This window comes from Nelumbo lutea, chromosome 1, assembly GCF_056320005.1.
Source record: "Nelumbo lutea isolate HS-2025 chromosome 1, American lotus-T2T, whole genome shotgun sequence".
NCBI classification, from domain to species: domain Eukaryota; kingdom Viridiplantae; phylum Streptophyta; class Magnoliopsida; order Proteales; family Nelumbonaceae; genus Nelumbo; species Nelumbo lutea.
This window is the reverse complement of record NC_142684.1, coordinates 175,350,670-175,375,878: the sequence shown is the minus strand read 5'-3', so window position 1 is coordinate 175,375,878 and position 25,209 is coordinate 175,350,670. Positions and strand designations below refer to the sequence as shown.

The 25,209-nt window shown below is 37.7% G+C and overlaps 1 protein-coding gene across 10 annotated transcripts in view; it reads left to right on the top strand.

Annotated features, from left to right (window-relative positions):
* Window positions 1–15,026, top strand: part of LOC148879364 (fusarinine C esterase sidJ-like) — a 96,670-nt gene extending 81,644 nt beyond the window's left edge. For 2 of the 10 annotated variants that reach the window (XM_088960882.1, XM_088960885.1), the window contains 5 exons: window positions 503–580; window positions 4,564–4,709; window positions 11,198–11,306; window positions 14,390–14,454; window positions 14,603–15,026. In XM_088960882.1, coding sequence (XP_088817008.1) covers window positions 503–580; window positions 4,564–4,709; window positions 11,198–11,306; window positions 14,390–14,454; window positions 14,603–14,750 — 546 coding nt within the window. In that variant the 3' untranslated portion in view covers window positions 14,751–15,026. Of the gene's footprint in view, window positions 1–502; window positions 581–4,563; window positions 4,710–9,989; window positions 10,128–11,197; window positions 11,307–14,389; window positions 14,455–14,592 lie in introns of those variants that run through there. The other 8 variants (XM_088960883.1, XM_088960887.1, XM_088960886.1 and 5 more) reach the window with 6 other exon arrangements.
* Window positions 15,027–25,209: the final 10,183 nt, after the last annotated feature.

The following is a 25,209-nucleotide window of genomic DNA, read 5'->3' as shown; positions in this document are numbered from 1 at the left end:
CAAAGGGGAATGGTTCAAGCTCTAAGAAGAATCAACACAAGGCTTTCCAGGCAACCACTAAATGTGCAAACACAGGGAGTACAGCTTCAGCTGGAATGGATGAAAACTTTGGGACCCTTACAGAAGAAAAAATGTGGCATCGAGTATCCTCAGCTATTTCCTCTGCATTTTCAGCCATTGGTCTTTCGGATAAGTCATCCTATTATTGTTCCTCTCCTAGTCACTTATGGATCATTGATTCCGGGGCCTCTAACCATATGACAGGGGCTCACACTAGTCAGTTCGTTAAACCCAAATCCTTGAATAAATTATTACTGCTAATGGAGATAAATTGGATATTGTTGGTTGTAATGATTTGTCCTTAACTACAACTGTCAATTCTTGTTTTCATCTACCTAAAATTTTTTTTGCTCCTAAACTTACAACTAATTTGATCTCAGTCGGTTAGCTAGTTGAGGATGGTAACATTGTTTCCTTTTCCCATGATGGTTGTTTGATACAGGACCAGACACCGGGGCATTCATCCACATCCTGTTTACTTACTAGCACTCCTAGTACTGAGGTTATTTGCAGAAATAATGTATGGCACTTGTAGCATAGGCATCTTGGGCACCCCTATGCAAATAAACTTGAGTCCTAGTTTCTTATTGGTTATTTATCTTCTAAAGATACTTCTTTTAGTAATGTTGATAAGGCTTGCATTTCTTGTTGCTTGAGTAAGAGCCATGTTTTACTCTTTCCTGCAGTCATTGAGCATGCTTCTATTCCTTCTAAAATAATACATAGTGATGTTTAGTTGTCTCCAGTTCTTTCCAGATTGGGATTTAAATATTTTGTTACATTTATTGATGATTGTACTCGCTTTACATGGATATATTTCTTGAGAAACAAATCTGAAGTTTTTTCTACCTTTAAATACTTACTAGCAAAAATCAAAAACCAATTTGATGCAAACATTGGGATTTTCCATTCAGACTCAGGGGGGGGGGGTGAATACCTTGATGGAGATTTTCAAATTTTCTTGAGAGGCAATGGAATACAATCCCATAGATCTTGTCCTAGCACTTTATAACAAAACAAAGTAGCTGAGCACAACAGACATAACAAAACAAAGTAACTTAACATTCTTCCATCATCTATCTTGCATAATACCTCTCCTTTTCAAAGTTTGTTTTACCATTCACCTAATATTTCTATTCTTCATGTCTTTGGCTGTGTATGTTTTGTTCATCTTCCTCCACATGAACGCACAAAGTAGACTTCCCAATCAGTAATGTGTGCTTTTGTGGGATATATCCCTGATCATAAGTGATTCTTTTGCTATGATCCAAAGTCTCGTCAAGTTCGCGTATCCCATAATGTCATCTTCCTTGAGAGCATGTCCTGTTTTGCTCACATTGTTAACTTGCCTGCTGCTTCCATTTTGATACTGCATTCTTTTGACTCTATAGGTTCTTCGGATTCACCTTCTATTCCAAAGTTGCTCCATGTCTATTTCAAAAAGAGGCTAGCTGCTCCAGCTCCTATTGCCCTGCCGCCTTCATCACTAGAAGCTGATCCATCATCTCTAGCCATGAGTTCTCATCCTTCTCTTGATCCTGTAAGTACACCTGCACCTATCCATGATCCTCAACCATCCTCTAATCCCCCTTTACATTGCTCTTCTCGAATTTCTCGTCCTCCTGGCCGCTATAGTTTTCCTTCAAGCCATAGCTCCTTCTCTGTTGTTTTGTCAGCCACAGATATTCCCACATCATACCGGAAGGCTATGGCTTTCTCTTATTGTTAGTCAACCAGTATTTTTTTTTTATCAATAACACAGTTCATTAATTATCACAATTGGAATTACAAAGAGGAAGACAAACTTTCTTATCTTCCAACTTCAGCTTGAGCCCCAAGAAATGAAAAAAGAGAGAGAGAAAAGAAAAAAGAAAAAGAAAAAAGAAAAAAAAAACAGATTTAAATTACAATTGTGCCCAAAACATTGACTCCCTGTCCACCCCTTGTTTAGTCTGGGTACAGCTAGCAATCTCACCCCACTTCCTCAGCATGTCATCCACTATATATTCAATGAATACCTCTAGGGATTTCATCCATTGTATAGCCCTTATATGGATTAGGGCCCTCAGATATTCGGCACTTCTCTCTTCTTCAGTGAATAGCTCTAGTCGACCAATATTGTTAACAGTCGACCGGTATTGTTAACAGCTCACTAATATTGTTAACAATCGATTAGTATTGTTAACAGTCAACTAGTATTATTAACAATCGACCAATGTTGTTAACAATCAACTAGTACTATTAATAGTCGACCGGTTATAGTTTTTTATAGTAATGAATAGTAAGGTTGGTTGTTGAGAGAGATGGATTATTCCTTTGTTTTTGCTTGGCTTCCTTGAAGTTTTCATCTCATTAGATGGAATGGGAGATTTGAGTTATTGTTGAGGAAATCCTTGAAGTTTCGATCTCCTTAGGTGACATGGGATTTTGATTCTCTTTATCTAGTCGGCTCCTTAGGTAACATGGGATTTTGATTCTCTTTATCTAGTTGGCTCTTCGATTGGCCAACCCAAACCTTGGAGTTTTGATCTCCTTAGGTGACGAAATTTTGATTCTCTTTATCTAGTTAGCTTTTTGTTGGCCAACTTTGATTCTTTGCCTTGGTTTGTGGAGTTCACCACAATTGTCTTTTCACTAGCCAACTTTGTTTTGGTAATTATGCTGGCATTTCTTGATTATCTAGTTGTTTGACATGGTTGGATCTTTAGTTCAGTAATTGTGATTGGCCTTGATGGCAAACTTTGATTTTTTTGGCATGATATGTGTTGGCTAGCTTCAGTTTGGTGATTACTGGATCATTACTTGGCTTTACTCTGGCTTTTCAACATGAGTTCATTCAGTTTTCTAATATCCAACTTTGGTCTCTAAGGGACACCTTCAACATCTCAAGTTTCATGGCTTCTACTTTTAGTAGTGCATCGATTTTCATGGAGGTTGCTTCAACATCTTTACTTGCAAACTCAAGATGGTTTCCCTACCTCGAGTTTGAGGGAAAGTGTAGAGAGATATATTGTATTTAGTTGTATTTGGGCTTTCTTTCAGGTAGGGCGTTGGAGGTTATAGGGGCATATTTGTAATTTTGATAAATTTTGGGGACTTTTATGCTATTGGAGGAAGAGATGTGAAATTCTGATATAATTGGGTCTTTTGCTTATTTAAGCCATTGTTTGTGTGGGATTAGGGTTAGAGAATGAGTGAGGACATTTTGCTGTGCATTTATAGAGAAGTCAGTCTTGTATCTATTCTTCTCATAGTGGATTTTTTTTCTCTCTCCCATGGATGTAAGCACCAAGCTGAACCATGTTAAATCTTTGTGCTTTCTCTCTTTTTTCTTTCTTCCTTCTATTTTTCTTCTTGGTTTAATTCCCTTCCCTGTTCCTTAAAAAGACTGCACTATGAACTGGATTTCCTAATTGAGTGAGGCAATATCCAGACCTCCTGAAACTTTCTAAACTAATAACATTTTTGGGTTTCCCTACCAATCTGGAAACAATTGGGTTCCTTCACCACTACAATAGCCCCACAACCCAAAAAAAGTGGTAAACTGAATCCTGAACTGTAAAGCCATTCTCTCTAGTAATGGAGTATCCATCATCAATAGGATTAAAAAAGACAAGGCACAGTACTCTTATTGGTGTAATTTGAGATGCCCCTACACCTGAGTAACCTGTACTGTACTAGGTGAATTCATTGAAGTTGACTGAACTTCAACTGTCATTGGAAGGGAGAAAATGGTTAGGACCCCGACTGCTTGAAGTCTATTATTGTTCACTGGGAAAAAAATGTTTATTAAATTAAAAGGTGATTTGTTGTATTTCCAAAGCATCTGGTTATTGATGCAATGGCTTGTGATGCTATAGCTGCTGTTCATAATCAAGAATCTTATAGAACTGAACTTTATATTTTATATAGATCCTTGGTCATAAACACAGGAAGAGACCGTAATTCATTTTCTGAAGTTTCTTCTATGTTGCCAAACATTTAACTGTATCTGCCGATACCTTTTTTTATAAATCATGTAATGTATCTTTCTTTATATCAAATTTGTTTCACCAATTATTACTGTTATAATTGATGTTTATTATTTTTGTTTGTTTTTCTTACTTTCTGCTGAGAAAACACAGTTTTCATTGTACTGTTACTGATATAAAAGCCTAAAACAGTTAGCTCTAAGGCCCAATGGGTACAGAAATTCGAATAAATATACATAAAATGATAAACTTGAAAAATCTCCTTGCTTTCTTTTCTGTGGAATTTTGGTCCACTATAATTTTCCTTGTTCACTTAAAAGGGCAGGGGTTTGAAATGTTATGTATATATGTGAAATTCTGTCCACTTATAATAAACTGTACTTGTACCATATCAGTATTTCTTCAATTTGTGTAGTTGAGAAATAGATTATTCCTATAACCATCTATGCTTGTTCCAGTATCTTCCTCTATTATTGCTTATACCTCTAATAACTTGCAACTTGGGTAGTAATATTAAATAGGATGGGTTCAGGCTCCAGTCAGTGACCGGGAATATAGAGCAACTCTTCCTGAAACAGCTGCAATGATTCAATTGGCTTCAAGAATGATAAATGAAGATCGAGGGATGGATTTAATGCCGAGGGAAGCAAATCCAGATGCACCAATAACTGCCTATAGGTGGGTAAATATCACTATTTGTTTTCCCAAATCAGGCAACAAAAGATTTTTGGACTTGTTTAATTAATGATCAGCATAAGTACATTTTTTAGAAACATCTCTTGCCTGTACAATGGCCAATGGCCATTTCTACTCTAATGGCGTGTGGAAAGTAGCTCTGAAATATATAGATCATCAAATTGTGTTTACAGGGTTTTATTTATCTCACTTATGACTAATCTTGCCAATTTTGCAAAACTTAAAGCTTAGATGACCTTTCTTTCCTTCTTTTCTTAGACTCAGAGGGTAAATGTAATTGTATTAAGCAGTGTTGAGGTGATGACCAGTCATTTCTTCCTCTCTAGGTGATGTGGTGACTAGTTGACCACAAAACAGTGATGCAAGAGAGGGTTTGTCTGTGTCTGCAACCTTGACTATTTGATTTATCCCTTTGTTTATAGGAACTACTACACCATTTCTCTTCTATTCTAGTTTTGTATGTTCTCAACCAAGTGTGATCAGATATGCTAAAAGCAATTAGTATGCATAATAATATAAAGACACTATAATACTGTTGTAAAACTTAAAGACAGATAAACACAAACAAATAAAAACATCAAATCAACTTTGTGGTGAACTAAGCAGACAAGTGGTTGGTCAACCTAGTCGGTACTTAGTCATCCCTTTTTCTTTATAGTAAATCATTGAGTAAATAAAAAAAAATTATAAAAAGAAAATAAAAATAGATGAACAACAGAGCTTCCAAACTGTATAAACGACCACTAGAACCCAACTAACTGAAATAAAAGAACTAAACTCTCCAATCTCCATACAGATAAACTGACCATCAGTTGATGAGTAGTCATCCTAGGCAACAACATCATGGGCATTAATTGATTAGTTACTGATGCAGCTCGTATAGCTCTCAAACTAACTAATGGATTGACTAGTTGTTGACTTTTGATGCTTTGATAACAGTGACCTAAAGTCATGATAAAGGTTTATGTGCCTGTATAGTATACAAGTACAACAAATTGCTACAGTAGCACCCAGCATCATCATCCAAAAATAAATGTCAAGTGATACCTTCATCCTTCAATGAGTCAAGAAAAATGTGTAGCTGGGAGTACTTCCCTTTTGAATGAACCATAGCTTTAGTTTTTGAAACACAATATCAAAACAGATGCTTTGCTATTAAAATTTCTGGTGTTTCTTTCACCCTAACTACCTATATATGGAATGTTCTCTATAATGTTTTGTGTCTCTTATCTAATCCTTTTACTTTCCAGCTCATAAACCTCCTTGGAAAGCAAATTATTTCATAAAAATGGGCCCCTGGTAAGCTAAACTTGCAGTGAGGGATGATCAGCATTCTAGTTGTTTCTTGACAAAACAGACAATTCATGCCTCAGGTAGTCATCTTATATTTTGTGAGGCATTCTCTAGTGTTATTGCCCAAATCATAAGTGCCATCTCAGAAAGGGACTGGGGTCTAACACTTGGTCTTATGAAAAGTCCCTCCCAAAGAGTGAGTGAATTGTGTACCCATCAGATTCAGAATGAGTGAATTGTGAGGGTTTCTAAAGGGTCTGACGTCCAAAATTCTTTCATCTCCCTAATCTGGACATGGGAGGGTTTGTTTAAAGTTTTAGCATCAAAGCAACCATTATTAATTTCCCATTTATATAGATTTCTCCAAAGCCTTGGATGCCAAAACATCAACTTGTTGGTATTTCTTGTAAAAAACATTGAACCATTTCTTCTTTGATAGCCAGAGTAGGTTCCCTGGAAGATCACCATTGATCAGTTGGTTGGAACAGCATAAATATGTTTTTAATAATCATGTATAAATTTATTTTGTTTTTTATTTAACATAAAACTCACAATAATTATTGGAAACTAAACTACTATTATTGAATTTTTTAAATTTATTTATTGTATTTTTGTTATAATTTATCAATTAATATTTATTAGTAATTAAAATATTATTTGAGATTATACTATTTACTGATTAAAATCAATAATATTTTACTATTTTTTGTATTTTTATAAGTATTGTATTTGTTGTCTTATTATTAGTTATTTATTGTATTTTCATTATCAATATATTTTCAATAATTGTGCATTTTCGCTTTAAATTTTCAATAATTATTGGAGATTAAACTATTGTAATTTTCTAGAGATTTAGACTATTAATTTAGCTGAAATTAGGAGTGTTCACAAGTTGGTTCAGTTCGATTGTAGGCTATTTGGCCAACCAAATCAACTTGGTAAGGTTGGGGAGATGGTCACCTGAAATCGTCTGACCATTTGTGAAAACCAGCCCATTCTTGAAATATCATGAATTGTCCCTATAGGTTAAGTGTCTTTTTCAAGGAAATATAGAATAACTAGAACATTTAAATAAGTTTGATTCTTTATCGGATCATAAAAACCCACTTTCTGAAGATCTCTTATCTTTAGAACCGAACATCAATTGCAACAATTCGATAGATGGCTCATTGGGATAGATGTAGATGAACAATGCCCCCCCTAGAAACGTATAGGAGGTTTTCCCCTCGTACAACTCGAGAAAGAATGATTCAAAATTATATTTAGTTAGTCAATTCAAAAGATTTAAAACTTAAAATTTTGAAATTAAAAATTAAATTTATGATATAATATATTTTGGACCAAGAAATATGAGAATTTTCCCACTTTCCCATATTAAAAAATTATTTTTAAAATATAAAATATTTATATATATCTATGGTCAGGTTGTTTGATTGGGAAATTATTGAACCAAAGCCAACTCAACCTGGTTGGGTTGAGTTGATCGAGTTGGTTGGTTTCATCAATTTGATGAACAACCCTAGCTGAAATTAATTGTTGTTATTTTTGTATTGTAAAAAACTTATTAAAAGTAGTATATAAAATATAAATAATTATTAATTATTTCAAAAGTTCAAAATATAAAATAATTGTATACTCTTATGTGTTTCTATTGTTTAGCTTTCGCTTAACAAATCCCGTGCACCACACGAGTCCCCACTAGTATATTTTAAAACGAACTCAAAAACAAAACCATTCTTTATCCAAGTGATGACAAAGCAATTCAACCATCTAAATCAAATTGGTCAACCCATGAAGTCATAGTTAGATAATAAAATTTTTAGAATAGAAATAAATATGGAAAGTTACAAAAATGTAGAAAAATTAGACACATTTATGATATTTTATTAATCAAATTTGTTGAGAATGCTTAGATAGGGGTGTTTTAGACTTTTTTTTCTCTTCTCTTGTATTATCTCTGTATTTGGGCACCCAAGTAGGGGCTTGTTATTTTTATCTTTTCAAAATATAAAGAACTTTTGAGGGTGTGAATAGTAACAAACATACACCTCTCGACGCATCTCTCTTCTTCTTTTCTTTCTTCTAAAACCCTAGATTTACAACTTCGTATCAGAGCAAGTAGAGGCACTTGGGAATACCTCTCCTACTGATCCTCTCCTATGAGATGAATTGTTGACCTTAAACCATCGTTGGATGATGTCATCCGCACAGGTGTTTGTGGTAGTCAATGAATCTTACATGGTTTGATTCACCCTAGTTTTAGAGGATTTTTGGTATGACTCTTGTCCATGTTCGAAGCTTCTATGATTTTTAGTTGTTTTTTCAAGGATAAAATCGTAGAAATTGTAGATCTGATGTCGAGCCTTATACATCATGTTTAATGAGTTCTTCTGCTACAAAACCTTGACCATTCAGGTCATTTTACACTTTGGGAATGACGGGAAGTGGTCCCATAATTTTCTAAGCCCTGCATAATTTTTGGGAGATTTTCTTCTCCCTCTATTTTTTTACCAACCTAGTTTTTTGGCCTCCTTTTGTCTCTTAACCGTGTGGTGACCTAGTTTCTTGGGTCTTTAGCTTTGGTTAAGTATTGGGGGTCTTTTTTTGGTTGGCAAGAAAGTGTCTTGATAGAATATGGAATCATCTAAGGATGTACAAATGGTTTCTAGTGTGCTCCTGGGAAGTTCAGATGTTTCTAGTGGGATGATAACTGCTATTAAACTTGAGGGAACCAACTTTTTAGAGTGGTCCCAATATTCTAAACTTACCATCAATGGGAGAGCTAAACTAGGATTCATCATAGGAAAGAAGGTGAAGCCAAATCTTGAAGACCCGAAATTTGCAAAGTGGGAACAAGATAACTCCCTTGTAAAGTCATGGTTGATTTTCTCAATGCAACCTCATATTGTTCGAAACTACATGTTTCTCCCAACAGCTAAAGATATTTGGGATAGAGTTGTTGGCACTTATTCCCAAGTTAACAATACTGCTAGAGTATACCAGCTTTGGAGGGAAGCTTGCAGTATGCGCTAGGAGGAGAGGTCTATTGCTATGTATTTCTCTTCTCTACAATCTATCTGGGAAGAAATGGATCACTTGAAAGCTCTTGCATGGAAGGACCCTGAAGATGGTGAGAAATATCAAAAGTACATAGAGGAGAATAAAGTCTTTGATTTCTTGGCTAGCTTGAATCCAGAGTTTGATTTTACCAAGCAACATATTCTAAGTGCTGGCATTGTCACTCTTGCTTCCACTTACTGTCCTGTACAAGGGGAAGAGAGTCGAAGGACCGCCATGATGCAACCTCCTGTGATTGATCACTCTACTTTTATGTCATCTAGACATAAGCAAAATACTAGCAAGCACCCTATTATCGAGAAGGCTGAGGGTGTTGTTTGTGATTATTGCAAGAAGCCAAGACGTGCTAAGGAAAGGTGTTGGAAGCTCAATCCTCATTTAAAACTGGAGAAGTACAAAACCGGGAAGAAGGGCAATACTCACTTGGCTACAGTTGGTAATGATGCTTAATCTTCTGATGTGCTTGACTCCTCTGATGTAATAAACAAACTCAAGAATATACTGTTGCAGCTGGAAAAGAGTGGTACATCTTCCACATCTAGTTCCGGACCTAGTAATCCACCTAGTTCATATGCCAACATAGGTATTGCACTTGCTTGTTCTACATCTTTTAGCCCATGGATTGTAGACTCTGGGGCCGGTGCCCATATGATTGGTATGCCTTCACATTTTACCTCATATAAGTTAACCCCAGGGTAGGGCAAGATTACTGTTGCTAATGGATCTCAGACCCCTATTTTAGGTCAGGATGAAGTCAAACTCACTCATAACCTCTCTCTTGGATCTATTTTTCATGTGCCCCAATTACATAAAAAATTGTTGTTTGTTAGTTCTCTTACAAAATCCCATAATTGCTCAATGACATTTTTTCCTACCCATTGTGTTTTTCAGGAGTTGAGCATGGGGAAGATGATTGGAAGTGGGCATGAAGTTGATGGAGCCTACCTCTTTGATGGTCCTTAAGAGCATCGACTGTCGAGCCAAACTGAGTTTTGTTCAAATGAGAAAATGAGTCTTTTGAAATTATGGCATTGTCATCTTGATCATATGTCTTTCAATTTTGTAAAACTTTTGTTTCCAAACTTATTTGACTCTATGTCAAAGTTGAACCTTGAATGTGAAGTTTATCATCTATCAAAATCTAGGGGATTGGATCGTCGCCCGAGTACCGTGGGAAGTCAAGTTTTCCGGGTCGAGTGCTGATCTGTCTGTGTTCTCGACCGGTAACTTCCTGATCGCCTTCCAGGTTGCTGTCAGTGGCGCCCCTCCAGATCTTGAGCCAGTATGGCATTCAGTGACTCCTTGATGTTTTAAAGGTCAGTGGTGACCTTGTGCCGGCCGATATCCATTTGATCGACCCTGTCTTCCATGGAGTTGGATCGTGTGCTTGGCATTAGCTCTGATACCAGCTGTTGGGTTTCAGCCCAACACAGACACTGATTCAAGATAGTGTGATCTCCTAGAAAAGAAACAAGAGAGGGAAGAGAGAACAAAGAGAATTCTGGGTTGAATCTAGGTAGCTTTCTTATTGCTTTTCTTATTTATAGATGTACAAGTTGGTAGTTGTAACAGCTCAAGAATTCAAGAATCAAGATTACCACTTGTCTCTTGCATAGCTGGATCTTGCACAGCTGGTTTTAACCCATGTGCTCTTTTCCTTGGGTACACTTGTTTGATAACTGGTTTACTGGCTTGGTCTTGGTTTCTAACATTAGGTCTTTTAAGAAGTTCTATTTAGTTTCAAGTCTGTAGGTATGAGTTAGAATATTCAAGTGTATTTAGTTTAGGAGCCATATAAGATCTGTAAAAGTGATCTTGGGAGTGGTGAACTGGATACAGAACTTGTCTTTGGAATTTTTCTTGCACGAAGTGGTCACTCTTAGATTGAAACCCACATTTTCATGGTTGTCATCCCAATATTTTTACCAGTGCACCAAGCAATGGCCCCTATTTACTAGCATGATATACAAAAGGAAAATGATTCATTTCTCAACTCAATTCAACTTCAACCACACAGCCTTGCACTTGGTCAAGAGCCAAAAAGGAAAATGATGCATTTTTGGATTTGTGATTCTTCCTTTTGCTGAATGATTTTGTAGGTATTACTCTCTCTGTGCATATTTGGGGGATGATGACATGTTTAGTTCTGATCTTAGTGATGACCAACTTAAAATGAGACTTGGGCACATGTCAAACATACCTTGTCAGGTAAGCATATCTTGTATACATTTCTTAGTTATAATATAATAGAAGTTTTACAGTGAGATCACAAGTCTTTTAAATATTGTTAATTTGAAGATTCCTTATTCTTTTATTTTCAATTCATTTTCTTTTAGTTTATAATAATTACAACTTATTTTACGAACAGAAATGAAGACAGAAAACAGAGGAGCCCCAAATGATACTTGCTTCTCTCTCTCTCTCTCTCTCTCTCTCTCTCTCTCTCTCTCTCTCTCTCTCTCTCTCTCAACACACACACACACACACTGACACACCCCTATGATACCCGATTACCTATACAAGGGTTGTCATATTGTGTCTAGTACTTCAAGCTTTATGTTTCTGTATCTAGCAACCATGTTCAACAGTGGCTCAACATATCTGGGCAATATAGAAATACACAAACTATATGAAGCTACATTAATATCATATTCAGCAGTGTCTTAACATTTCACCACTGATGACCATAACAACGCTGACAGGATCACCACCAACTCTCCTACTCTGATCGTTAGAGCAGAAAACTAGGATTGAGTTCAAAAAATACCTTGCAAGATCAAAACCCAAAGCCGAAGGAGTGGATATGTGAAACTGGAAGATCTTTTGGTGGAACAAACATGGCTTGAAGCTCTTCATGGAGCCATTCTCAATGCGTTGACAGAGGTGACACAAAACATTGATTCAAAGTACCCAGTTGTCATTGGCTTTGAAGGACCATTTGTTTCTCACAAAGTGAATCCCTGAGAATTCTCTACCTTCATTTGCTCCAAAGTCTGTGTCTAAGACATCACTACCAAATGTACTCTCTCTCCCTCCTATTTCTGCACAATAAAATATCAGGTGGTAATACTGTCGTGTTTCTTTTTAAACTAGAGATTCTAGTACCAAGTTACAGCTTTTTACGGAACTTTAAGACTTTTTGAACGTGTCACCTAGTTTTCATTGGGGAAGAAGGGGGGAGCTGATCAGAGTTTAGACTTACATTAGGGAAAATAGCCAAAGAAGGGTAAAATAGGGATTTTGAAAGTTTAAATAGGTCATTTGATGTCAAATGAAAGTGGTCTTTAATGTTTCACTAACAGAGGGTATATTTAAGTCCAGTTGGGTTGGCCCATAAGCTATATTTAAGTCTATTTTTAAAACTAAAGGAATGTTTAAGTCAAGGGAAAATCTATGTTGTTGGAAAGACATGACACTGGAAGGGCTATGAACAATCAAAACCCTCATGTGAATTTTGATAAATATCATATGATTGGATACCAGTTTTATGACACCAGTTGATTGGTTCCAAGTTTTTTCAGTATTATAGTCAAACCCTAAGTCAATTTATGAAAACTCAGGGTAAGTTTGAGTCTTTTACCCTAAGTTTTATTAATATGAATAAATAGGAGTATAACCTAGATTGGTGGGTTTGGGGGAAGGTTTGGCCTTTACCCCAACCAAGTTCAAAGAATCGATACACCCTGATATGGTGCAAGGGGTGTATTGGTACTTTGAACCTTGCACCCATCCGTTTTTCAGTTAGGTCTTAGGCCTGTCTAATTCCTGAAGTAGGTCAAACCCCCAGAGCCTTTTGATTTAATGGGTTCATAATACACACACCCCACCCATGGCCCAACTCTAAATGCAAGTGCAGATATTTATTTTTTGGGGGTTGTGGAGTAAAACTTAACACCTATTTTTGTCAGAGTTGGACCACATTGGATGGGATGGTTGAACCATCAGAAGTGGGAACTGTTAGCCAAAATGTTTTTCTTAGGCTTCTCAGTTCTTAGAATTATTGACTTGGTCAGAACTATCTCAAATAGGTGTCATCATCATCATCATCATCCAAGGCTTATATGGGGTCATCAGCTACATGAATCATGTTTTCACCATTCCGTTCTGTTTAATGCCATATCATCATAATCATCATCCATGCCTTATTCCAACTATGGGGTTGGTTGCGCATGTCTTGTTTCGCCAATCTTTTCCATTTAAAGCCATACCCACTGTTAAAGTTTAATTCCATATCCATTGTTAAATTATCAGTGCTTAAATAATTTCTTACTACTTTGACCCATGTTCTTTTTGGTCTACCCCTACTTTTAGCCCCTTTAACTTGCAATAGATCACTTCTTATGGGTGCTGTCAAAGGTCTTCTATGTATATGACCAAACCATCTTAGTCTACTTTCTCTCATTCTATCACCTATTAGAGCTACTCCCAGGTCCCTTTCAATGACTTCATTTCTGACCCTATCCTTTTTAATTCTTCCATTCATCCACCTCAGCATACGCATTCCTGCCACTCTCATTCTTTGGACATGTTTCTTGACTGTTCAATGCTCTGCTCCATACAACCCATCTCAAATAGCTTATTTTGGTATAAAATAGTTTTAAAATATAATTTGGAATTATTTGCTACTTAATTTTTCTTTTCTTTTTTTTTTTTGCATTTTTTATTTGATTGAGTCAAATGATCAAACTAAAGAATTGAACCATTCAACCCATTACCCAGTGACTGAAATCTGTTAATGTGCTCAAATATCCTGAAATCCTAATCTACCATACACAAAGGTATCTCTTTGCATTCTTGGAGAAGTCTGCTGCCTAGGTTAGGAACCCAACCAGCTCACCTGTCTACAGTCTACACTTTTCTTTTGGTGAATGTCTAATTGTCTACAGTCTACACATAAACATCATATGTTTTCTGTAGCCGAATCTCAATCCTTTCTTAATGGGTAGTATTAATAGGAGAAAAGTATTCTCCTATGATCACTAATCACAACCATCTGATGAGTGGGAAATAACTGCAAGCTGTAATCTCATTGAGAAAATGATATAATGTGACTGCATCATAAATTCATGATAAAGCCTGTATGAACCACTCATTTTATCATAACCACTGATTTCTTTAATCCCTGAATTAACACCTATGTCCCCTACCGATTCTATCAATTGGGCCCACCTAACATTAAGCCCTAAACTGTTTGGATGAGGCAATTGTGATTGTGATTACAGGAGGTGGCTCGTTACAACCAATTTGAGCTCTAACAACGGTAAATAAAACTCGTTGGGTTTCTGTTGCAGGTTATTTTTTCTCTGACTGATGAGTATGTGCCAGAGTATGTTGATAAGGAAGCATTAGTGGAAAGGTAAGAACTTTTTGCAGAAGAACCTTGCAACATGGTGATAAATTGAGACGTATCTGTGCAATGATTAATGAATAATGGACCTTGTTCGCCCAGCAACATGAATCATCTTATGAGCTACCAGTAACATCTGTGAATTAGTCTCGTGCAGATTGTGCAATGCCATGGGAGGGGCAGAGAAAGTTCAAATTGAATGGGGAAACCATTCCTTGTCAAACAGAGTTGCAGAAACAGTACAGGCCATAGTAGACTTTATCAGAAGGGAGGGGCCCAATGGATGGGATGATCCATGGAGATAATATAGCATTCCCATGTTGATCTGATACGCGTTCATTTGTTTAACTGGCTATCCAGCTGTCTTTATCGTTAATGTTTTCTGTTTTCTTCTCAGTTTTCCTTTCTTTTCTCCCATCGAAGATTGGGAGGATTGCAATCTCATTTCCTGTATTTTCTATGATTCGGCTATATGGAGTGGGCACATTATTTTATTTGTTCTTGGATAAACATTCATTCGGTGTAATAATTAGTGTTTCGAAGTTCAATACTATTGGAGAGGTAGGAATCTTTTTAGGTCATCTCGAGATAACGCTTTGAGTCTCAATTAATGATAATGAGACACAAGGAAGAGTTTTCTGTACAAATTCGTTTAGCATGGGACTCGAAGTGTCCAATTAGCAGCAGTTGATGACATGTCTTAGTCCCATATATACGGTTTGTCTACTTGTCTTGTATGAATCCAGATCATCCCTCTCCCGCATGACGAAATGGATTGAAAGGCCAACCCATTTCTGTGGTTGTCTACTTGTCTTGTTGTATGAATTAAGAAGCTTTTAATCTTCGATGATTGGCATATGCTGCATGGAGTTGAACAACTGATGTCAACAGGGGAATAGAGCTGTCAATGGGTCGGGTCAACCCCAACAGAACTGAATCGATCAAAAGGTTCTGGTTCTGCGGCTTGTGTCCTAATTAATAATTGGGCTGGGACTGGTTCTTAACATAGAACTTTCTTGGTTGTCTTGCGAGTTGTGATTTTTTTTTTGTTTAAAATGGTTATTTTTATAATATAATTTCAGTTAAAACACTTTTTAATATTTTATTTTTTATTGGCGTTTTTATAAAAGTTAATGTCCCAAACCAGACCCGATTCATTGACAACACTAGCGCTGAATGCCTATAAGACCGACATAAGAGAACATTGCTATGGATGTGTAAAACCGGCAATCGGCATGGTATAGACGCGCAACAGAGTTGTGGTCATCTGCCTTAGCCTTAACAGTTAATTCTTGCTAATCAGTGTGTCCGTGGACCCGATGCAAACAATGCAATTATTAATTAAACAGCTTTGGCATGGGGACACAGGATTGATACATGATCTAATGCCCCATAACTTGCCGTATCTCCTGTATTATTAGCCTATTAGGATGATAAAGATGCACCAACCGATGAATCTTATGATGAAGGTTAGCTGAGTCCATGATTTAGTAGTTGGTCACAACTCACAAATCTCGCTCTTGCAGCAATTAGTTAAAATGCAATAATCTCATATTCAGCCGTAATTATAATGGGGTTCTTTTTTTTTATTTTGTGTGTGTAAGAGATTGAAACCTCTCTTCAAGTTAGTCATAAATATTAAAACTTCCCCTCTATTTTCAATGACTAAGGCCTCCCTTCTCAAGTGATGTAATCAGACAAAGGCTTCCCTTCGGTTAATCATCTATCAAGTTCAGTTTGTATGTAACATTAAGTGTAGTTGAGATTTTTTGAAAACCCCAATTTTACCTTTTATGGTTATTTCCTTGGACAAAAGCCTCCACTCACGGAGATGACTCACCCTTAAGCAGAGATTCAAGTCTTCGGTTGAGTTCACTATACATGTTAAATAAACCCTTAAGTGAGAAAAGAAAAAGTTAAATCAAATAAAAGAAATCAGATCAAAGCATTGAGGCCATGTAAGCGATTTACATAAAAGATGATTTTTTTTTTTTTTTGTTCTTTTTTTTTCCTGAGATGGGAACCAATCCTCCTCTGTAACACAAGGTCCACGTAAGAACCAAAGCAGGGCCTACAATTTCAATTACTTGCACCAAAAGAATGATAGGGACGAGGAGAGTTAACTATGATTCCCATTACCAATACAGCATATAGTAGTGTTAGCATCCACATCCCAAACATGTCTTGGCATGAGGAGGGATATAGGGAATGAGACAGAGAGAGCTATGAATAAAACAAATAAAAGCATAAAGTCCTGCTTCCTAATTGCTAATTTTACTTGAACGACTCACTAGTAGAAATGAAGTATTGAATTAGTCAAGACAAACTTTGCATTCACAGAGAAGTGATCTGCTTACTAATTCTGCTTGAACCCCTCATTGGAGTCCCAATTTCTCCATCTTCATATTTATGTTTGTTCTCTGTAAGTTGTGTTTCTTAGTTTGATTGTCTATACATCTCAAAAACCAACCCGTTTTTGTTCTTAATGTATTGCTGAATCTTAGTAATCAAATCTCATTGACTCACTATAAGGTCCTCAGTAAAGCTTCCCATCTTCTTTGCTGTGGCATACAATAGAAAATACTTCAAAATCAACCAAAATTTAAATGAACTTTTCATGTACTTTGAAAATTAAAAAAACATTTTAGAGCAAAACTGTCTTTTTATTGATTCCATTAGATTTAAAGTCATGCTATTTTTTTAGAAGGGAAGTCTAAGTCCATTGAAAAAAGAGAGAGGGTACGTTTTAGTATTTAGCAGAAGCCTCAAGGGAGGTTTTAGTCCTTTACCCTTCTTTCAGAGAGTATTGGTTATTTATGATTACTTGAATAATATGGAATCGCTTGCTCAAAGAAACACCTTACCCAGATAACACAAAATAAACGAGGCATTAAAGATTTATATAAAAAAACTTATCTTTTTTTTTTCGGGAAACAGCCCTTAGGCTTGTTCTGTTTTTCATTCAAGATTTACAATGTCTTTTTTTTAGAATTTTCAATACCTAGCCAAAATGTGAGACACCTTGTTAATACTCCGCTGAGTATTATATCTCACAGAGATAAGACTCCTTATCATAAACCTCTACTGCACCTCAAAAAATCATAAACCTCTACATTCTTCAATAATTGAACTTATCAACCACGAAGGTTCTGCTTCAAATTTTTCCAGACACTTCACCATACCAACTGTGTCCCCTTCCACGGCCATCGGAACATTTCCAACTTCAATCCTATACACCCATCATCAAATAATGTGCACATCATATCATATTGTTGGTTAGAACCTATCATTCAATTATGCAATCTCTTAATTTGATGTATTGATGAGACCATTTAAAGCTTTAATTTCTTCATCTGAAAGATTAAATACTTTGAATCTAAAATCCTAATAAAGGGGGAAAAACTCTATAAAACATGGTCGATTAAACTTGTCATCATCAATCATAAAGGTAGAAAGTGAAACTAGTGGATTTATTAACATTTTTTCTCTCGAAAATATGGGCTTTGCTTTCTAAACTTAAATTACCCCATACTTCTTTTATTTGTTTTAACTTTTAAGAGTTCCAAATTTTTGTGTGTTTTTTCCTATGGGCTAACAACGACTGGACCATAGTTGTATATTCGCACATAATGCGCATATTGTATACAATTAATTTCAGAAAAGCATATAATATATGAATAATTCGGATTTTGAAAAACACGGGGCAAATTTTGGAAATTTTAATTATATATTTAATACATTATACACATAATTATATGTGAAATATGCTATTTTTTTTACTTCAAACCTTTCATGTTAGAAAATATCTGATCAATCTTTTATTGTATATATTAATAGGTAAAAATAACTGTTTAATTGAAAAAAAAAAAGGACAGGAAAAACTATGAAAGGCCTCATACTCTAAAGCAGTCGGAGATCTACCATGCTAAAAACGAATTGAAAGTTCAAACACAAAGCCTGTGAGATTTTACTGCATAAATATTTGATGGTGCAGAGATATTCCAATAGAAATTTCAGAAAGCACAGGGTGAGCGAACCGAGGTAGAAACTCGAAATAGGGATAACAGGTCAGGTTCAGTACTAGTTTGGTTCAACCCTAATCCTAATTCTCAAATCTTTTCACCTAACTTGACCTGATTCAACTCAAAAACATGCCTTTTTTGAACTGCCCCTGACCTTATAAGACTTACTCAAATACTGACCTGACTCACGCACTTTTTGTAAGTACATGTATATTATCATCATAGAACTTGCGATAAGAGTCATGATAATACAAAGGCAATCACAACAAAACTTGCCATAAACACTTTATCCGTCGCCAAAGGTATTGCAAATCGAAATTGCAGAACCTTGTGATCCCCTAAAATAGCATAAGGCTGCGTTTGGTAGAGGTGTAAAATCGAACTGGAGTAAACACTTTCTCTCTCTCTCTCTCTCTCTCTCTCTCTTCTTCTTCTCCTTCTCTCTCGCTCGCTTGCTTTCTCTCTCTCTCTTCTCCTTTTCTCTCACTCTCTCTCTCTCTCTCTCCTAACAGCAAGTGGTGTCTATCAGTGGCATCGGAGCAAATCTAGATGGGCGTTCTTTGCTTGGGCATTCTCCTTCACTGCTACCACCTCCAACGGGGTTTGACTAGGGGAACTTGGAGGCCAATTCAGATGGATGTTATCTGCTTGGGCATTCTACTTCACTGCCACCACCTCCAACAGGGTTTGATTGGGGGAACTTGGAGGCTGATTTAGATGGGTGTTCTCTGCTTCTGGGCATTTTGCTCCTCCATGGCTGCAATATCTCATCATTTTTTGGTGTTTTGCTCCCGTTGGTGGCTCTATCTTTTTTCCCCTTCTCTCTCTCTCTCTCTCCCTCCCTCCCTGATAAATCTCCCGCTACAACAAGATATAATCAAACAGGACGAGTGTAAATGGGCACAATGACTGATCCATATTTTACACTCTCACCGGACCATCGTTTCTCAACTCCATCAGTGTAAAAGTGCATTTACACCAGAAACAAATGCAGAAGGTTTGTAATGACGTCTGCAATGTCACTAGTAAGCATGAGTCGCATCCATCAACGTTATTGAGAGCAGCCTGACAACAAAGAGTGCCACACGAATAGCAACGGTGGAACTCTATTCATATGATTGCGTGATCATCAAAGGAGCATCACCACCCCACATGATGACGAGTAAGCTACCGAAAGGGGTTGTAGTTATAAGCATGCCCACATGAAAGTCTTAAGGAAGGGAAATTTTGATCCCAAAAGATTCTCATGAATATGTTAAAAACTCGAGCTTACCCGTTATGTGCTTAACAAATAAGAACTACCTTTTTGGGATTGGAAAATTCCTTTGTGTCGTTTTCCTATCTCCCTTTATAGTCTCACCCATTCATCTATAAATAGGAAAGGCCTGAATCCTTTCTGCTTCCTACTACTATTACTAATACCCTTACTCTTCCCACATCAACACCCTTTCTTTTCCTTCTCTCTCTGGTCATCCTCTACCTTGTAGAGAAATCTTATTTTGTTGCCTCCCCATCCAACTTACGCTTTCAATTATATTTTTATAATAAATTTCAAAAAAATTGAAAATCATCAATTTAAATTTAAACTTGGTTTATAGATTTTGAAGTGTTATTACGTCGTTTAATGAAATCATATCAAATTTACAAAAATGACTTTGAACTTTGAACTTTGAACTTTGAGGCTTTGAACTTTGAGGCTTTGAAGGTAGAAATCATATCAAATTTACAAAAATGACTTAGGGAATGTTTGGTTCCATTGACGTTTATTGAAAAAATGCCGCCATATCAGCACTGCATAAGCATTGGCATCTATTGCAAATGAAGTAAAATGAAACAATTATTTAGTTTCACCATTTATCAATGATTTGATATTTGTGCATGGGGCATTTAGAGAAACATCAAATTCTTGTTCCCCCAACGCTTAGTTTTTCTTGAAACCAAATGATAACATGGCACATTTTAATGGGTATAAATCTGAAATGGAGAATAAAAAACGTTCAAAGTGAAATTCAATCACACAACAAAAATAAGAAATATTTAAAATAAAAAAAAAACAAATAAATGCCCTATCCATAAACGCCTAATGAACAAAACATATACTTAGTGAGGCGGTTCAGCCAAACCTGAATCTGACCTGAAGCCCATTTGAATTAAAGAATCAAAACCCTACACCAAGGCGGGTTCAAATTTTAATCCGAACTAATGACGTCCCTTGCCAAAATGGAACGTCTATCGGTCTATGTTTTACTATAAGACACGTGGCAAGTTTTTTTTTTCCTTTTTTAGATTAGAAACCCAATCATCTTCCCAACCCCAACCCAAGACAGTCGGCACCAGCTAGAAGTCTAACTCTGTATGTCGTCCTCACAGTCACAGCAACTCCGGTGGACTACGGAATTCCAAGATTTTGCCCGAAGTGGTAATTAATGCCTGGACGTGGACAGCTATGTTGAAAGCAATGAAAATTTATTGATCATGTACCTGTACCCAGCCAAAAAAAATCTCCTTTGATTTTAAGAAATACAAATTGAGTTTAGTTTTGTCATGACTTTTGTTTTCTTTGTTTTTCTTTCTTTTGCATTGATTGAGGAATGTTCGATAACAGAAGTAATTTGAAATAAGCCTAAGTCGGTCTAGGGGTGTTAATTGGACTGGATTTGGGGTCTAATCCGATCCAGTCCAATGTGAGTTAATTATAACTGGATCAGTCCAATCCAATCTAATAAATATTTTGGATTATTTTAGACCGGTCCAATTCAATGTATGAATTATTCAATTTGTTAAAATTGGACTTGGTTTAGATTGATTTCAATCCAAATGCCTATATTCTTATCTTATATCAATGGACCAGTTATTAACTTAATCAAATTCAGTCCAATATAAATTTATTACGGAAGGATCAGGTCCAATCCAATCTAATAAATATTTTAAAATAAATTGGTCCAATCCATCCAAATTAATTTTGGATTGGAGAAAGTCTAATCCAAAACCGATCCATTGACACCCTTATTTCGATCCAATCCTTTTGATCCTTTGGATCGTGATTAAGGAAATGATAGATGGATCCGATCGATCGATTGTGAGATCATGTATACATTGCGCCTACGGTCCAAAGCCAAAGGAGGGGTAGTTCAATTGGTATGTTAACCGGTTTATTTTAGTAGAGATGGGAATTCAAATCCGCTACCACCAAAATTAGGGATAAGGGCTTAGTAGTGTGGTGTTGTACTACTCAAACGACCCTTAATGGAGGATTCGGGCATATCATCAAATACCAAAAATAAAATGGACAGTCTAAAAGGGGAATAGCTTCTAAAATCACTACAAAGCAATAATAAAAAGCCTGAAATGAACTTCAATTTTTTCAGGTTGACCTTTATGTAGCATTCCTCTTTATGATTTAATGATTTCTCATTATAAAAGAAGAACCAAGAATGCAAAAAAGAGTTAGAACTGGGCCTGCTTACAACAGATATAGATATAGATGTGCTTTCTCTTCACCAAAGGTATGGGGTATGGGATGCTAGTTCCTGAATCATTCCTATATTTCCTTGTGCTTGTCAAAGTACAAGCCAAGCGTAAATATTTTATTTTGCCATAGAGGGAATATTGCTTTATCGGTGATTAGATTGCTTCTTCTTTTGTTTTCTATCTCCAACTATTATCAGTGATTAGTTAGGAATGACTGAATTATTAATTTCTCCAGGAGGAAAAATGTCGACATTTATTTATTTTATGGTGTTGGTTGAAATCAGCGGATATCTGATCCGGTGTATTTGTTACAGATAAACCAACCTTTCATGTGAGACGACCAATCCCATACAATATAATATAATATCGGCTGCAGGTTTAATTAATGCACCCAGTTTTTTTTAATATTATAATAAAAATATATATTTGTGAAAGGACCAAATTAAAAACACCCAAATACCTAATTTCTAGTCCATCAAATAATTGAATGAAAACGAACTAATGCTCAGCGATACATTGAGTCAAAGTTTAGTCCTCCGTTTGAAAAGGAGACTGATCAATCAATAGCCAATCCAAGTCGTTAATCAGAGAAATGAATGGAAGATCAAAGATCCGATCGGTTAGAGTTTAGTGAAGTGATGAATCTGTTGCTGGAGAGCTGGAGTTATTACAGAAAACTGATGTAGCCAGCTGGCAATTTTCACCTGTGCATTGTTTTTATTTATTAATTAATTAGTTCAGTGTTTGGAGGATCGATCTATCTGCCGTGGGACTCAATGAATGTATATTATTAATTAGACAGCAATAAAGGGTTCCAATCCATGGCTAACCAAACCCAGGACCAACCCAACTAAATGATCATCATGAATCTTGAAAGGGTGGGTAAGCAAGCTTGAGCTAGCTAGTTTGATCATATCTAGCTCTCAACAAACAACATCGCCATCCATCCATGACTTTAATGAGTTTGGTAACTCTCAACAAATGAAATCATCGTCAATGGCTTTGGACAATTCAGTGCAGTGCTTCCTAAATTATCAGATTTTGTTTGGTTTTGATTTTAATTTTTAACTACTACACCACTGCACCGCACCACCCTTATTATAAATCTATGATGCTGGAGAGTTATGATACCCAGGAAGGTTTGGCCCGATCTCGCAATCACTCAACACGTGGTAAAGGCAACAGCTCGGTACAACAGCGCGCCCAAGGCACGAGTACTGAAGGGAGGAACCAGCAGTCCGAACTCCCTACCAGCAGTCCGAACTCCCTACTAGGAGCCCAAACTCCCTACAAAGAGCCCGAACTCTCCCTTTGGCCCCGAGCCTCACACAAGGCAACGACCCGAACTGGCCCACCCCATGGCAGTTCGGGACACTCCCCTATCCGAACTCAAGACTTCACCTCGCTCACCACTCCAGCACTTCGCCTCCAGGACACCGAACTGAACAAACACACCATACCTGACACCGAGGAGGTCCGTATCCAAGGGCGGCGCACCTAACTGACTTGGGATCCGACGCTTGACAACCGCACTTCAACGGCCACCTGCCACCACCATCTGCCACCGTCATTGCCAGTCACAGAGACGGCTCCAACAAAGAGAGCAATGGTGGTTCTGTCTAGTAGAGGGGATGACATCCGAACTGGTAGGAGCTCAGAGATAATCATACCCGACCTCACAGAAGCTTAGAAGTGAGTGCACGAGGTGGTTATAAAAGGCTACCTACCCCCCAAGAACAAGGTAAGTGAACTTTGCGCCATCTAGTTTTATCTTGCCTTTGAGAGAATTCTAACTTGAGCTTCAGAGCAATCTCATCGGGTTTCCTTTAGAGTTTCCTCATCTTCTCCGTTTCATGTTCCCTGTAGCTCTATTCAGAGGCAAGGTCGTTGACAGCTAGGACCGACCGGATTGCGCACCATCAATTGGTGCCGTCTATGGGAACGCTTCCAAAAGCCTCCCTCTAAGACTCTCATAACCTCTTTTTTCTCCAAAAACCCCAACACTCATGGATTCTTCCAGCAACGCCGGACGTGGCACGGAGATGAACACTGCCGGGGAACAACTTCAAGTCCCCATGGTGTGCATCGGGCAGTTCACCATCCCCCTTCCTGTGGATGGGATCCCCAGCCTGAGTGCACCACGAACAGTGGCACCCATAAACCTTCTCGCCATGAATGTCTCCCTTCCACTCCCTATCGAAACAACATTTACTGAACCAACTACTATCCCCCTGGTGACTAGTCAAAGCCAGTTTGACAACCTGATGCAGTGCATGCAAGCAATGCAAGCCCAAATGCAGCAGTTCCAGCAGCATCAGCTCCAGCAGCACCAAGTACTGCACCACCTCTCTCAATATCACTATCAGCAGCAGTTCCCCCAACTGCCTATCAACCAACCGCAGCTTCCACCACAGCATCCTGCTCCAAAGCTAGTCAAGGCTTCCCCCCAGGGTGGATGCCACCTCCGAGGAGAAGCCTCCCAACCTCAGAATCCCCCAAACAGCCAGGCCTCGACCCGGGGCCAAAGGGAAAGAAAAGTCACCCCCGCCTCGCAGCTCGCAGGTGGGTCGGGAACCTCACCCGCAAAGTCATCACCTCAGCGCTCCAAGCCTGAGTTCCCATTCATAGAGAACCGATTTAGCGCCCTAGCAGCGGACTACCAACATTCCAGGCCCATCAAGCTTGGCAACACAGAGGCCAGTAGTGCCAGTACCAGGCCCACTCAACAATGAAGGCACCGGCGAGGTCACCGAACTGCCACCCATGTCCTGCCCGAGCTCAGAGGTAAAGAAGGGACAAGCTCGGACGTGAAAGCATCCCCTGTTCTCTCAGTTCCTTCCCCCCTCTCATCAAAACTCCTTGCAGTCCCCATGCCCAGAGACTTCAAACTCCCCCCTCTAGACAAGTATGATGGGTCCTTCAACCCCAGCAACCACGTTGATGCCTTCCAATCCCAAATGCACCTAGCAAGTTCATGAGAACAGAGACAGTCAGGCCACGACCGTGGCCAAATTCCTCAAGCTTGCCGACAAGTTCATGAGAACAGAGGCAGAGATCAACCAAAGGACCGAAGGTGGGGTCGAGAAAAGGAAAAGAGAAGGTGATCCCTCCAACCCAGGTGATAGAAAAACCCAGCCCAGGACGCGAAGCCAAGCCAACCGTCCCGAGCTCCCTTAGCAGCTCAGATGGACTGCACACCCTTAAACCCAAGGCGGACTAAGATCTTGATGACAATCAAAGATGCCCCATACGTAAAGTGGCCACCTCGCCT